This window comes from Leuciscus leuciscus (assembly GCF_965113295.1).
Source record: "Leuciscus leuciscus genome assembly, chromosome: 8".
Classification (NCBI taxonomy): Eukaryota; Metazoa; Chordata; class Actinopteri; order Cypriniformes; family Leuciscidae; genus Leuciscus; species Leuciscus leuciscus.
This window is the reverse complement of record NC_138732.1, coordinates 8044379-8059811: the sequence shown is the minus strand read 5'-3', so window position 1 is coordinate 8059811 and position 15433 is coordinate 8044379. Positions and strand designations below refer to the sequence as shown.

The window sequence follows — 15433 nt, the reverse complement described above, 5'->3', positions numbered from 1 at the left end:
TGAATTGTGTGTGAAAATGTTTTACTTTACCAAGTTTTGTAACATTCCAATTCTAAAAAAAACAACATAAAAATTTTCGGCCAATAATTATCGAGCAGCACCAGAGGGTTAACTAAAATAAAAATAAAACATTTCCATTACCGAAATGAATTAAACATTAATTTAAATAAAATATAAAAATATTTTGTTTGTTTTTTTAAACCCTAAAACTCACTTAACTTACTAAAACTAAAACTATTGGGTGTGTTCTGTTGGCAGATATTTCTCACTGAAAGTGTCCATGAGAATTGCAAGAAAGGAAAGAGAGAAACTTATAAATAACAGCTGATTTAAAAAAAAACTTTATTATTATTACATTAAAGTCTGTTAATTAAAGCCTGTTAATAACTACTGCTAATAATCAGTGGTTTCCTGTGGTTCCGATCTTAATGATTGAGGTAGGCTGAACATGAGGCTGGGTTCGCTGCTCATATGGTCTTCAGGGAAAGTGGCAGACAGCGCACCCCTAAAATTCCTAATCTGACCCTCTTCTGGAACGGGATAGGCTTCATTTGGTGACTCCTGAATGGGGTCCATGTGAATCTCTCCGTCCTGCTGTTTCAGGTGCTGGATGATCTCTCTGGAGAGGTAATGAGGGTCACCTGTGTGATCATCTGAAAAACAGATGTATCGTATTACGGACACTGAGCTGAACTATAGGAGAATGTTACAAGAATAACATCCAAATATGCTTTTAAAACTCAAAAAAATTGTATTTTGAACATTTCCAGGACAAGACTTTTAGGCCTGGTTTCACAGACAGGGCTTAGATTAGGCTTTAGTTCAATTAGGCCATTTAAACGTGCCTTGGAAAAATCATTACTGGTGTGGATCTTGAGACAAAACAAATGGCAGTGACCTACTTTAAAATATGTCGCTTTCAGTTAAAACATCTCAAACATCAATTTTAGTCCGAGACTAGGCTTAAGTTTTGTCTGTGAAACCGGGCATTAAAGGCCTTGCTCGTTTTATTGATCTGAATGGAATTGCTCACCGTCGAGCAGGAGGAGCCGGTAACGGTTCCGGCACTCTAGAGAATTTTCCAGAATTTGGCTGAGGGTTCTGTAGAACAGCAAGACCTGCTGTTTTCGTTCTCTCTCTCCAAACCCTGCGCTGCTCTCCTGGGACATCAGATACAGCGTCCGGAGCGGTGTGGCATATTCCAGAACACAGCTAAAAGTCTAGGAATAGAAACACAGAGAGAAGGTAGGACCTTGCATTTATGTCCAGTGCCAGTACAGCTTTTAACCACAAGGAGATGCTGTTTTGACAGCTAAATGTTGTGTTGCCGTGCATCCCAATTTGCAAATTATCTATCATACTATCTAGGCTATTTAAGTGCAGTTCATTGAAAACGTGTGACAGTAATACCTGAATGGTAGCCTATACTATTTATGGTATCTTAGTATCTTAATGTGTGCATGCATACTACACTATTAGAAGAGAAGGTTCTATATAGAACCATAAAGGGTTCTGCCAGGCGTTTTAGAGGTTCCCATTATCATTTTATGGATTTAGTTTTAATTAATTAAGTTTTATTTTGTTTTTTATTTTAATTAAATGTTATGAATTAAGCAGCTTGTAAACATACTTTATCTCTAGACAAATTTGAAATAACCTGTAAAACAAGAAAGTATTATGCAATAATTTAAGACATTTCTCCTTATATACTGTTGAACCTTTTTTGCATAAAATAGAACCCCATTAAACCTTTTTTCTAAGTGTAATCTAGCTAACATTGCTAATCACTCTTGCTTTAGATATTTTCCATCGGTGAGGAATGCAAGATTAAACATAAGATTTCACAGTTCAATTACGAAAAGTTAAGTGATGGTAGGCCAATTCTTTTTTGTTTTTAATAGGAACAATTAATATTTGTCTTCAAACGTGATTTCAAGCATTTAACCAAAACTTTAGATTAAAAAGTTTTCTTAAACAGAAAATTAGAAACCAATTCATTTAAAGGAACCGTATGTAAGATTGTGGCCAAAACTAGTACTGCAATCACTTTCAAATTACTGTAGAGCGGTGTATCCCCTCCCCCTCCCCCCTGACTCGAGGTTGCCAGTTACGGTACGTTCACACGGGGCGTCAGCGTCAACGCTTGACGGAAGGCGTGGCTGAAGTTTGGCACTGACGCCATGGTCATAGCAGCGTCAGCCAATGAAATTAGACAGGAACTCAACAACAAGCTTCATTGTCGTGATTGGCTGCCGCCTGGCTACTGTATTTGCATAGAGCGATCCTGATTGGCTGACGCTTCCGTCTGCGGCGCTTCACTGGCGTTGCTCGCGGCAGAAGTTGAAAAATTCTCAACATCTGCCGCGAGCAACGCCAGTGAAGCGCCGCCGACGGATCCACAATTCTTTTCGGCAACGCTTGACGTCACCCATTCAAAGTCAATGGGAAGCGTTGACGCTGACGCCCCGTGTGAACGTACCGTAGGAAGCAATGGGAGCTTCCTGACGAGTCCTACACATTAAGGCCCTGTCCACACGGAGACGCGTTTAGCTGTATCCGTACACATTTTTTATCGTATTGGCATTTCGTCCAGATGGATCCGGCGGATTCGGAGACTGAAACCGCTATTTTTTTTAAACCGGGTCCCAAGGTGGATAAATCTGAAAACGCCACCCTCGCATTTTCGTGTGTACGGCCAATCCGTACATTTTGTGAAACGATGATGTCATCACACCAAGTGTCAACTAGTCAGACACCGCTAAGTCACAGCAACAATTGCCGACTCCATGCTTGTGTTCGTGCTGCAGAAGCTACTGAGCCTCTTTTATTTCTTTCTTTATTATTTACTTGAATGTATTTTTATTTCATTTCATTTTTTTTTTTTTTTTTTACTTCTTTATTTAGGCCTATTTATATTTTCTTTCTTATGCTATGATGCTTGTCTGTTGTCTGATTAAGAAATTTCGTATTTTGTAGGAAAGGGCGTTTCAAGCAAAAATAATACTCGACAATTGCTGGGAATTATTTGATCAGAAAACGCACCCCCGCCCCACATGATCACCGGTAAAACTGCGTTCGCTCAAATTCCACTCTGACATTAAGTTTCTCTGTACTGTAGGCCTACATGTTGTAGCCATTAAAGAAAATGTATTTAGTTTCATATTTATGTGTAAATAATATGTTATTTTTTTTATTTCATCTATGTTGATTATATGAAAAGTGAACAGCATGAGTAATCATAAGAAGCGCAATATATCGGGAGACATAATTTTGACCACATTAAGTTTTGTTTTGTACAAAGTCTTTATTTAAAGTGAATTTCGTTTTGTATAAATTGTATCTTAATTTTAATCAATGTTTCATCAACCAATTGCCTGGATTTAATAAATAAGAATATAGCAGACAATTTAATCAGGACATGGAGGCACCGGCCCGTTATAACTTGCATTGCTCGTGAACTGGAGCTCGTCTCATAAATAAACCGAAACTCAAAAATATAGAAAGCTTGAAATGTCTACTTTTAAACAAAACAATTAAAAACGAAAAGAAACAGACAACTCCCTTATGTAATCCGTATGAAGTGTGCATTTCTCTCTATAGGCACGTTCACAATACTGCGAAGGTGGAAATACTGCGAAACCGTAGCCAATGCGACATCTAGTGTATATATCTATACCCGCCCGCGCTCTCAGATCACTTGGACGTGGCTGTGTTCAAGGGGTAAAAACGATATAAATACTGTTCGTTTTCTCACACAAACCGCTCGTTTCGTGTCTTGGGCCATCAATGTGTACTTACGATGGGGAATTGTTTAATTTGGACGATGGGGAATTGTTTTAATTTGGACTCTGTGCATGCTCTTTGAGACAGTGACCATCGACCTGCATTATATGACTGACAGACAAGAACGGTTTGACCTAAAATATCAAAATTTAAACTACTGCGGAAAAAAAGACACCTACATCTTGGATGCCCTTGAGGTAAGCTAAAACATACCAAAATTTAATTTCAAAGTGAACTATCCCTTTAATACTGGCATACTGCCATACCACATACTTTAAAGTATTTACTTTCTCAACAACAGAGAATTACAGACAAGAAGCATATGCATTAGCATGCAACATAGCTCTTCTCTCAATCAAAGTAAAACACCATCTTATGCTAGCTCTTCATATCATCATATTTCAGCTTTTTCTAGAAAAAATACAGGACTAATTCCAGTATCAAAGAACTAAAATGATCAGTAATTAGCATTATCCCACCTTATTGTTCTGGGTGATCTTGTAGACGCTGTTCTTGTAGCTACGTTTCCGCACACCTGCTATGTCCAACTCCAGTTCTGGAAGGTTCTTGTGGAAGACCACATTAGTGTCCTCCTCTTCAGGTTTGCTTGGGACCACAGCATTGAGTGGCAGAAGGATATGTAGACGTGGAGAGCTCAGTCTCGCCCCCGTGGAGGAATATTGGTTGATTTTGTTTTGTAAATCTGCAAGTGAAAGAACATAAAAGTGAAATGAAAAGGGAGCAGAATCTCTCAAATGACCAAATGGTTTTACAGGTTGGAGCTCAGGGTCGTCATTTATGCATTCTCAAGTCATTAAAAGCTTGTTTGACCATCTTTCTGCCATGCAATACACAGCAAAAAAATTATGAAGAATATTCACACTGCACATTTCCAAATGAAAGCATTAAGAGATCAGGGGCTGCCATGCTCCACAACCAAAAACACCACAATTCACTCATATTCACTAATATCATGATGTATGCACATACTAAACTAGCCTTGTTATGACCAAACGCAACACCTCATGTTTGAATATGTGGACATGTGAGTAATATTTGAGATCTATGGCAAATTGAAAGATTTTCAAAGTAAAATGAGGTCTGTTAGTTAGTCAAAACTCATCGTGTGGCTTCAGTAGACTTGGAATATTGTGCAAGAGTCATATGGAGAAATTGTATTGTATTTTTTGTCCTTTTTTGAGATTCCCAGCTAACTGGAACTTTGAATAACGTTCTGGCAAGGTTCTCTCAAAGTTGTGAACAAACATTTTTTCCAAATAGAATATATTTTCATGCACATATCACGGTGCGTCATTACTGCCCTCTAGAGGCGTCAACAAGCAGTGGCTCATATGTGGACTGTACCTGGAAGGATCAATTTGAGGTAGCCGATATAGAAAGACCAGGCCAAACCATGAGCCACATTCATCTTCTTCACTTCACAGATTTCTGAGATCTCCACTGGAGTAGGGCCCTGCAAACACAGAAATATAAGAGAACTGAAAATCAAACAGAGAGATCTGTTTGTTATTATTATTTTATTTGACTTGCACTACTTTTAATCGTCCATAGTAAAGCTGCAGTACTAACACATAGTTGTTGTAATGGCAATAAATGATCATTGAAATTGAGTGAGATGCTTGTGCATAGAGACAGAACCTTAAGAATGACTTAATTAAATACAACACTTTGATGTAAGTGTGCATCCCGTTGGCTAACTAAAGGTTATACAAACACTTTATGTCTCTCTTCACGCCAACTTGAACTCTTTGGCCAAATACAGAAAAATATGTCATGTAAGTGTCAAGTCCAAAGTCTGGGTATTGAGTCAGGCCTGCATACTTGTGAAATCTGGTGATGGCCAATGTCTTTATATGACCGAAATGGCAGTGCGTGTAGAATGCTAGTATGCTATTTGTCTCTGATATCTGAATGTGATTATCTGATATTTTTTTATATAATTATCAATCAATCAATCAAACTTTATTTATAAAGCACTTTAAAACGACCGAAGTAGACCAAAGTGCTGTACAGAAGAATATACAAAAACAGAACACAACAATTAATAACTCATGACCAAACCATAAAAAAATTAAATAAACCAAAATGTCAACTTCTGGTGTTGAAGGACAAAGAAAAAAGATGGCCACTTGGCCACTTATCTACTTGACCACTTGAAAACCGTAAATAAGAATCGGCTTTGCCACATTTCATACTATTCCGTTGGCATCAAAGTAACTGAATCAGTTGAACAAATATATTGAATATCATAGCTAACAAAAATAAGTTCTAAGAGCGTTTTGCTAACATTCCCATTAAGTTATAAAAACGTTTAAAACGTCTTTTTTTTTTTGCGTGTGTGAATGTTAGAGAAAACATTAAAGGGTCCGACTATGCTTTTTAAAATATATATTCAACTTCTTTAGTGTGTAATGTTGCTGTTTGAGCATGAAAAAGGTCTGCAAAGTTACAAAGCACAAAGTCACTCCAAAGGGAGTAAAACACAGCCTACGACGTAGCTACGGCTCAATAACGTCCACTATGGTTTCGGACACCATTACAAATGGCTGTCCCTTCAAACAATGCCCTATTTGAAGGTATTGGGGTCGATTTTGGATTCAGCCCCTCAATCACATTGTAGTCTTGAGTTTTCTTCCAGGAACACGTCACAATATTCCTCATTAAATAATTCCCACCAAAGGAATTCGCAAAAAAAGGGGGCGAGGCCTGGTTGAGTTGCATTAGTAGCCTAGAGTGTTGAAACCATAGACTGTAAAAAAAGGATGGACGACGCCCCTTCATTCTCTTCCCAGGGCTCTCAAGTCTCACGCATTCTCTGCAGAGTTCATAGCTGCTGTCTCGATACGGAGTTAAATGCCACCTACCAGCCAATCAGAAATTAGAATGAGTTGTTTCCGGGAAAATTACGTGTTCCCGCTGCAAGCACGTTCGTTACTAGGCAACACGGAACAGATAGACTATACTTATTTAACTTTTTAGTGTTAAATAAAAAATGCCCTCGTCAGATAAAAAATCCTGCAGGTGTCAGTGCTTTCCCCGTCCATGCAATAAATGCACATCCGTGAATGAGCGCGGACTTCTAGTGCATTTACTTGAACTTCTTAGGTAATATCTATGGTTTGACTCATTTGAGAGGTGGACAAAATCAGAATTTAAAATGGACTGAATAAAAGCTCTCTACGAAGTACGAACTTGACGTGTGATGCCGCGATGACATGTATGCGCATGAATCACTGTCCCAGGCTCAGAGCAATATTGTAAGTCAGCCTACTGCATAATATTTTTTTACTAGCAGAATAATACAGCATCACGATACACATAGTCTCACTTTTAGTTATGTCTTTTAACTATTATAGTATTTCGAAGGGCAAAAACATGAACTTTAACTAATGGCTTTAATTCTTCAAGTCAGCTGTCACTTTAGCGCAAGGCAAGTATATAGCATTAGCTCCTTAGCCTGAGCTAACTCCATCATGTCGAGCTAGATGGCTGTGGTTTCAGCAACCAGCACCTCAGCTCCACCCACGTCCCGCCTCTTTGCCCATTTTCAGTTATCCGGGAGTGACGCATGGTGACATGCTGCCAAGATGGCGACGGCCGGCTCCGCCCACTTTAGGCTTCAAAAACGCTCTTCAGAAAGCTACGGTTGACGTCATGGACACTACGTCCATATTTTTTACAGTCTGTGGTTGAAACTCGCAGTTAAGGGGCGTGATATTTCCGAAACACGCTGGAAGTGGTTGACCAATCACAGCACACTGGTCCAGCCAACCAATCAGAGCTCATTGCTCTTTTCAGAAGGAGGGGCTCCATAGAGACAGGAACTAAACAGAGCTTTACTGACAGACTGGGAAGAGAGGTGCTGCAACAATGTGAAACTAAATAGAGCTTTACTGACAGACTGGGAAGAGAGGAGCTGCAACAATGTGAAACTAAACAGAGCTTTACTGACAGACTGGGACGAGAGGTGCTGCAACAATGTGAAATGCCTGAAAAATATTTTTTTTTTATTTTTTTTTTTTTTTATTCAGGCATGAAAACCTATTCTAGTAGACCCAAGGGCATAATAGGTCTTCTTTAAAGTCCCCCTGCCCTTTTGTCAATAATTGTATCCCCTTAATCTCATCTTTGATCACCCAAATTACATATTTAAAACATCTTCATGCCTTAAAATATCTTGAATGTAACTCTACACCCTTGCCTCATTTAGTATACGCGGTTCTATGAATATACAAATTAGCCCCGCCTCCACTCACTCACACCAGCTCAGAGATCCAATCGTTGACAATCACGTTGACCTGATTGGTTACAAGGTAGTTTGTGACGTCAGAAACACCAGCGATTTCAAACCACTGTAGTTTTAAGAAAAAAATACTCCGCAATGGTGCTGACTAATGACTTTGCACATGGTTTGTCTTAAATAATATTAAAAGCTTGATTTTTCACCACAGTGGGACTTTAAGTGAATGTTTTCTTGAATGTTTTATGAAAACATAAGCTAAGTTACATCTAAAGAACATTAGATGAATGTCCAACTATGTTTCAGAAAAACATTCCATGAATGATGTATAAATTAAAAAAAAATTATAAAATGGATACTGTGCATGAAATTTTTAATGAATCATAACTAACATTTATTTTTCTTTCAGGAATAAAATGTATATGCTTTTGAAACCTAAATGTTCCCAAAATCTTTGGCAGAAGTCAGTGTGTGTCTGAATCATGGGGAAATGAAGTTCAAGATGTCTAAATATATAAACGCATGACTTTGAGCAACAAAGTGAAGAAATCAGGATTTGATTTGACCTAGTAACAGATGGGTTTGCGGAATTATACATCATGAAGAACCAATCATATTGGAGAAAAATGATGTAATGACTCATGTAACCTTTACCATGCTCCTATAAAAACACTGTAAAAAATGAATCATGAGTCTTGTAAAAATTGAGGTGATCATTAAAAATATTATGTATATTTTATTAAGAAAATTGTGGTTCAGCGTTTTATTGAAAATATTGAGAACATTTCACTAATAACACCAAGAGATGCATTTTCCTATTTTTTTTAAGGAAACACAATTTTAAGGCTTGAATTGAGGAACTGATAAACCTCATAAAATTAAGGAAAAGGGGCTACCTATTTATTTTAAGAGAATTAGCTCATTTATGCGGTTTTATTTAGAGACACCATTGTTTGTTCCCAGCATGCTTTGCACATGGCTGGAAATGGAGAGTAAATCTTGAAATTAAGTGTTATTTCATGTGTTTTTGAGTAAAGGGAAACATCTGTTAATGTTTAATGTTCAGGTATGTTTGACATTTGAAAGAGTTTCTGTTATGTTAAAGTTTAGGACTTTGCAGAAGAGTAGGACTTATGGTTAGGTTGTGAATAACTGCATTTTTTCATATTTTGAAGTATATTGTTTTATACATGTACTTGTTAATGATAGTGCAGTAACAAGTTTGATTCTGTGAATGTGTTAGCAGCATACAGTCTTTTAATAAAACAATATATCTTAAAGTTAAATATAAACAGGTCATATCCATTCACTTGACTTCACACAATTTTGAGAATAAAAAATACTTCAAATAAAAAAGCACATTTCACTTAAAATGTTTAATTCATTATGTCATAGACTAAATAAATTAGGGCATTTTACATGATTTATTCAGGTAGATTCCATGAATGAAATCAAGCTTTAACTACTCAAAAATATTATGTGTAATATTGTTACCATCATTTTTTTAAGTAAATAGCAGTACATTTTTTTACAGTATTCTTTTTGTTGGTCGGATTCTCTCTGAAATTGGTCTGAGATGATTATAGCATATTCAAAGGCATTGTATGGAGTCTGTCTGGTTACTGCTGCACAGTAAATATTACCAATAAATATTATTGAACATCGATCAGAAGATGTTTATAGGAGACGAGGTCAACTAGGTGCGTAGGGGAAAAATCTACCACAATTCTCAGAAAAATTTTTTATTTGGACATTGATATTGTTCTCCTGGCATGGGATAAATCTTACCAGCAGCCCCAGGCTGTTGAGCAGCAGGTAACCGGCACACACGATGGCCATGGTGCTCCACTGTTCATGAGACAAGGAAACGCCACCTAACATTAGCATCAGGAATATTGCACACATTCCCAGAATGACACGTCCTTTAAAGCAGGCCTGGAAGATCTCATTTATTCTGCCGTGATACCTGGAAAAGAGCACATTTTCCTGAAACAATACAAAAAACACTTTCATACCAGACTGAATCTTATTCCATTGGTTTCAAACCTTTGCCTTGAATGGAAGAACCACTCCTCTGCAAACAAACACATACTGTGAATAAACGCTGCCACTGTGAGGCAAAAAACGATCATTCCTGCTCTCTCCATGAACCTGTCAGCATCCAGCAGCCACACAAACACCAGTGTAAGAAGCCCCAGTCCAGCATCACACACCACCGGCAGCCTGCTGCGCGCTCTGGGGACCAGACCGTCCTCTCCAATCACACCAAACATCTGAACACATCACATTCACAGTTTAGACATATATATGGCTTTCCCACTGTTGTGATATAATTTCCATAACACCCAGTCATTTTGCCCCTGAAGTTAGTGCACTTGTTTGCCAAGGAGATAACAGTGTCAGCGCAGAGCTTGAGATAAATATGAGACAATTATGAATTTATATATTTTTATAGTTTGTCATTTTCAACAAGCTGCAATTTTGTTTTGTTTTAATATTTAGAACTTCACTTATTGTTACGAACTTTAAATGCCTAGGACTAGGAGATGTACCGTAACATTTATGATATTATATTACGACTGCCTGGTGTATGGAATGGAGCAGAAAAACACATGTCAGACCAACTTAAAGAGAAAAATCAACTGGATATTTATTACCACAAGCACTGTACAAAAATGCGCTATGTACAGTGCAGTCAAAGAAAAATAAACATACAATCAAAAAAAATAGGGAAAGGAACTTAAGTGGCGCCAAAGAAAAAAAAACAAATATAACCAAACACTCCTTATTTCTACTCCTAAACTAACCAAAGCAAAATGTTGAAATGAAACCGAAATCTTCGGCGCATCCGGCGCCTAACTAAACCTACCTAATAAAACTACAAAGAGTGGCGCACACTCCTTACGTAGGGTGTCTAACATTTCATTACTACGGGCACAGTGTATATCGCGATATACTAACCTGTTCGCTTTCCCAAAATCAGCTTTACAGCCGTTAACTCCGAGCAATGGTGAGCAAGACATAACAAAAAGACTAATCACTCAGATACTGAAATACAACTGAATCACAAATTAACAGAACACACAGTAATTAAATAGAGTAAAGGTTATGCGTATTTGCAGTGCTGTCCTGGGGAGGGCTATGAGCTCGGAATTTGGCCCAAACCCAGAGTATTCCCCGCATCCCAAGTTGGAATATGAATAGTTAGAAGTGAGGAGATGGGGTGGTGGAGGAATGCTGGAAAACTGTCACGGGGTCTCTTATCTCGTTAATTGAGTTGATTAACTGAATGTGATCCTCCAGTGTTAATTAGGTTAGTTATCTGAATGTGCTCCTCCTGAACTTTAATAAAACATATCTAAAATGAAATTAGCCTTAGCAGGACAAAGGAGTCGGCCATTTTTTTACAAACTTCATTTAAAATGTAATTTCATCAGTGTGAATTCACCTTGCAGAACCAAACATTCCAATCAACCAATCTGATTTGAGGGACAAGTTTACTGTTTATGGGCCCTATTTTAACGATCTGCACATGGTCTAAAGCGCACGGCGCAAGTGCACTTAGTCCGAATCCACTTTTGCTAGTTTAACAATGGGAAAATGGTCGACGCACACAGTGCATGGTCTAAAAGGGTTGTCCCTATTCTCTTAATGAGTAATGTGTGTGTTTTGGGTGTAACGTGCAATAAACCAATCAGAGTCTCATCTCCCATTCTCTTTAAAAGCCAGTTGTGCTCGCACCATGGCGGATTCGCAATTTACATGAAATTTGCAAGCCGGAAAAACTGGACGCTTCTCTATTGAGGAAAAGGATCTGCTTGTTGTGGACCCGCCTATAGGCACACATTACTAACACACTCTTTAAATAACAAAAAAATATAATAATTTTGCGCCATTGACTAGACCAGGTTTTTGTTGGTCAATGGTGCAGTCTATTTCAGTTGCCTCGAAATAGCAACGCGCCAACAATGCGCCTGAACACACCTCGGTTTCAGACCAGCTCACCCATGGGCGCACAAATGGGCGCATTTGCTATTTAAACAACATGGCGCAGGACGTGAAAATGATAACTACGTCGGACTGAACCTAGCAAAAAACACTTGCGTCACGCCTGGCGCTGCATTGCGTCAGGTGTATGATAGGGGCCCCATGTCAAGTTCAGGCTTACAACCGGGGTTAGGTGCTTCTACATCAGTCTTATTCACAAATCATTTCCCTCTGATTTTAGGGATCATTTATGGGTAGGGTTAGGTTTAGGGGTAGGGATAGGGTTAGGATTACATTTTCAGACAGGAATGTTGTTCCAGGGTCAACCAAATATGTTGACCCAGGAACAAGTCTAACTCTGCAAAATCGGACGTACATTCACCACAGAATGCTTTTTAAAATGAATACATAATTTCCACCATGGTGGAAATGTTCATTATTTTAATAAAAATGATACATGCATAACAACAGAATTCCCCTGTGAAATGTTCTAGGCAGTCCCTAACAGGCCTTAGGGTGGCCCCGCGATATAGGCCGAGGTGGAACAGGAATGCAATTTCATCCGAGCCAAAGGAACAGGATTTTTTTTAAGGGGGCCGACAGCAACAACCTGCACCGGAGCCTTGGATACAGCCATGGATATGTGTATGTACTGTTTGACATTATATATGCTATTAGACTCCAGTTGAAAACTCCAGTCGTCTATATCTATTGTGCTGTTACATGAAAATCAATATGAAATAATATGAATATCAATATGAAATCACTTATTTTCAGTTCTGCATTGGTTCCTGGTTTGGACTATTTTTTTCATGCGTTTTGTACAGCTGTGCACGATAAAACATGTGGATTTACTGGAATCGCAGGTTTTACAATAATGAGTGCCACTCCTTATTCCACCACTAACGTCTCTAAAGCTTCATTTGGATACAGGTACTGGTTTGTGGAGCTCTTTATTTAGCCTAGAGTGACCAACAGAAAGATTAAGCCACACACGGAAGACAACCACAAGCGGTTGAGATTCACAGCACCTGCTTATTTTTTTATTTTTTTCCTATTTCCAAATGTAACCACAGAAATTACTGTGACGCATACAAAGAATCATACATATGAAACATTACAGCAACACAACAGCTTCATCACAGTTTATAGTACCAATTATGCTAAGGTTATTGCGTGCTTGCATGCATCCAGAAATCTTTCCAAGAAAAGGAAGAAATGCAAGTGAAACCAAAGCAGTATAGCAGCATACTTATACAACTAAGCAGTGCAGTTCTCTATTCCCCTTTTTAAAATGTTTTGTTGTCATACCACCAGAGAGGTCTGTTAGCATATAAATGGAGACATTTGAATACAATATTAAAAGTAAAACTATACTGGGGAATTTAAACATATACAATGGTCCCCAAACATATTTAGACTCTTAAGCCATATAATGTATGAATGTTATTGGATCAGATCAGATATGTTACGTTAAGTATGCTTATGCCATCTTTTACCTATTATGCATGCTTGCTTTGATATTTTCCCCTTCTCTACAAGTCGTACATTCAAAATACAAGAAGGTTGATTATAAGACATTATAATACTTGCTCAAGCTTACCTTGAATTAGCTTTGATGGTGACCGGTTTTATTTGTGTTCTCTTTCTTCTGCTCTCTCTCTCTCTCTCTCTCTCTCTCTCTCTCTCTCTCTCTCTCTCTCTCTCTCTCTCTCTCTCTCTCTCTCTCTCTTTATTGGTTGGTACTGTCTTTTACTGTCACTGCCACACCTAATTTCTTTTTCTGACAACATTCAGTTTCACATTTAGTATGAATAATGCCCTTCTCCAATCAACCTTGGAGTTTTCTATAGGTTCCATATGTGCTTATGGCACAAATCTCTACAAATCTATGTTGCTCTCTGAATAAAAATTAAGGAGTATAATAGGCTATACAATATAGAACATACCTTCTAGTATATGTGCTCTATAAGTACATACATGTATACGTATAGTGGGGTCCACATTGAAAATCTGGGACAAATCTACAAACCTTCAAATGTTTTAGGATTTAATGTATGATGAAAAAAACATTATCCTATAGATGTAACGTTGGGTCATTCTTAGGAATGAGTCACTGAATCATCATTGATCTGATTCGTTCAAAAACACTGCTACATTTCAGCAACAACAAAAAAAGAGACACTGAATCATTCATTCAGCTGGTTCATTCAGGAACAAAATGAGTGACTGACATAATGAACGAATCACTGAATCCTTCATTCTATTGATTCGTTGGGAAACGAAACAAAGAATAAGTCAAGTGATAACTACTGTGTTTTGCATGTTGCAACGGTTCTGCTGTGTGTCATGTGTTCATTTTCCGTGTATGGCTGGTGTGTTTGTGGGTTTGTGGGTGCGTGTTCGTTGCCTAGTAACCACAGCTGATCAGTCTAATCAGAATTCACAGCTTTAGCTAACGTTAGTCAGCTGCCTTTATCTAGCTGGCGTGTGAATTGTGTGTTGTCGGTTCGTTATTCGCGTCTTGTTCTCTTTGCCAGCGCGCCTTGTTTTTCTGACTGTTGTCCAGTCTACAAGGAATACCAGTCTAGAGTTTCGTCAACCAGCATCCTTGTCTGAGTTCCGCGCTAGGTTTGATTCCTGCATCTTCGTCTGAGTTTCCACGCTGTGTTGGATCATCTCTGTCAAGAGTTTTCATCAGCCTTATGGATCTTTTCTGACTTTCCTGAGTGCTTCTATCTCTGTCTTTTGCTGTCTCTAATAAACTGTTATTCGCACTTGCACTTGGATCTTGAGACTCATCATTATGACACTGTGGCTGCGGCATGTGAAAAGTTATTACACGTCACAGAGGCTTTTCATATTCATAAAAATAATTATTATGTGTTATGTTTGTATAGTTTATGAAACTCAAGGCTGTTTCGACAGAGCTGACTCATCTGAGACAGCGCAGGTCAGGTCGAGAGTCCGTGAAGGGCCAGGGGACTTTTAATTTGACCATAGTTTTGCATTCTTTGTTGGCTTTATTTGTACTAATTAGCATTTGTTTGTGTTTGTACAAGAAACACTTTGTCCATCAAATATCATTCTAAATTACCATCTGTTGATCTCGTATCATGTGATGCTGCAACAGTTATAGAGAAATATGAACCATCTGTGTTTATGGACCTGAATGTGAATGTTATAGTCTATCCCTCCTGCTTTCAGCAGTATCTTCCATTGGAGAGAGGGAAGATAAAATGGAGAAGTTTAGATTACCTGCTGTAATGCATCACAAGCTCCTCATTGATCAATATAGACGTTTGACTACTGTACTGAGACACATTTCTTATCAGAAAGTACCGGGTGCTTGATTGTCTGGTATGGCTGAACTCAATATGCAACAAACTCCTAACTTTACAG

The 15433-nt window shown here is 38.2% G+C and overlaps 1 protein-coding gene across 1 annotated transcript; it reads right to left on the bottom strand.

The window, feature by feature from the left end:
- Positions 1-328: 328 nt before the first annotated feature.
- sting1 (stimulator of interferon response cGAMP interactor 1) lies at positions 329-13743 on the bottom strand. Its single transcript, XM_082177091.1, has 7 exons — positions 13635-13743; positions 10091-10317; positions 9833-10010; positions 5149-5257; positions 4263-4486; positions 1034-1220; positions 329-653 (listed from the first exon to the last, which is right to left on the bottom strand). The coding sequence occupies exons 2-7, from the start codon at positions 10315-10317 to the stop codon at positions 394-396; spliced, it is 1185 nt and encodes a 394-aa protein (XP_082033217.1). The 5' UTR covers positions 13635-13743; the 3' UTR covers positions 329-393.
- Positions 13744-15433: the final 1690 nt, after the last annotated feature.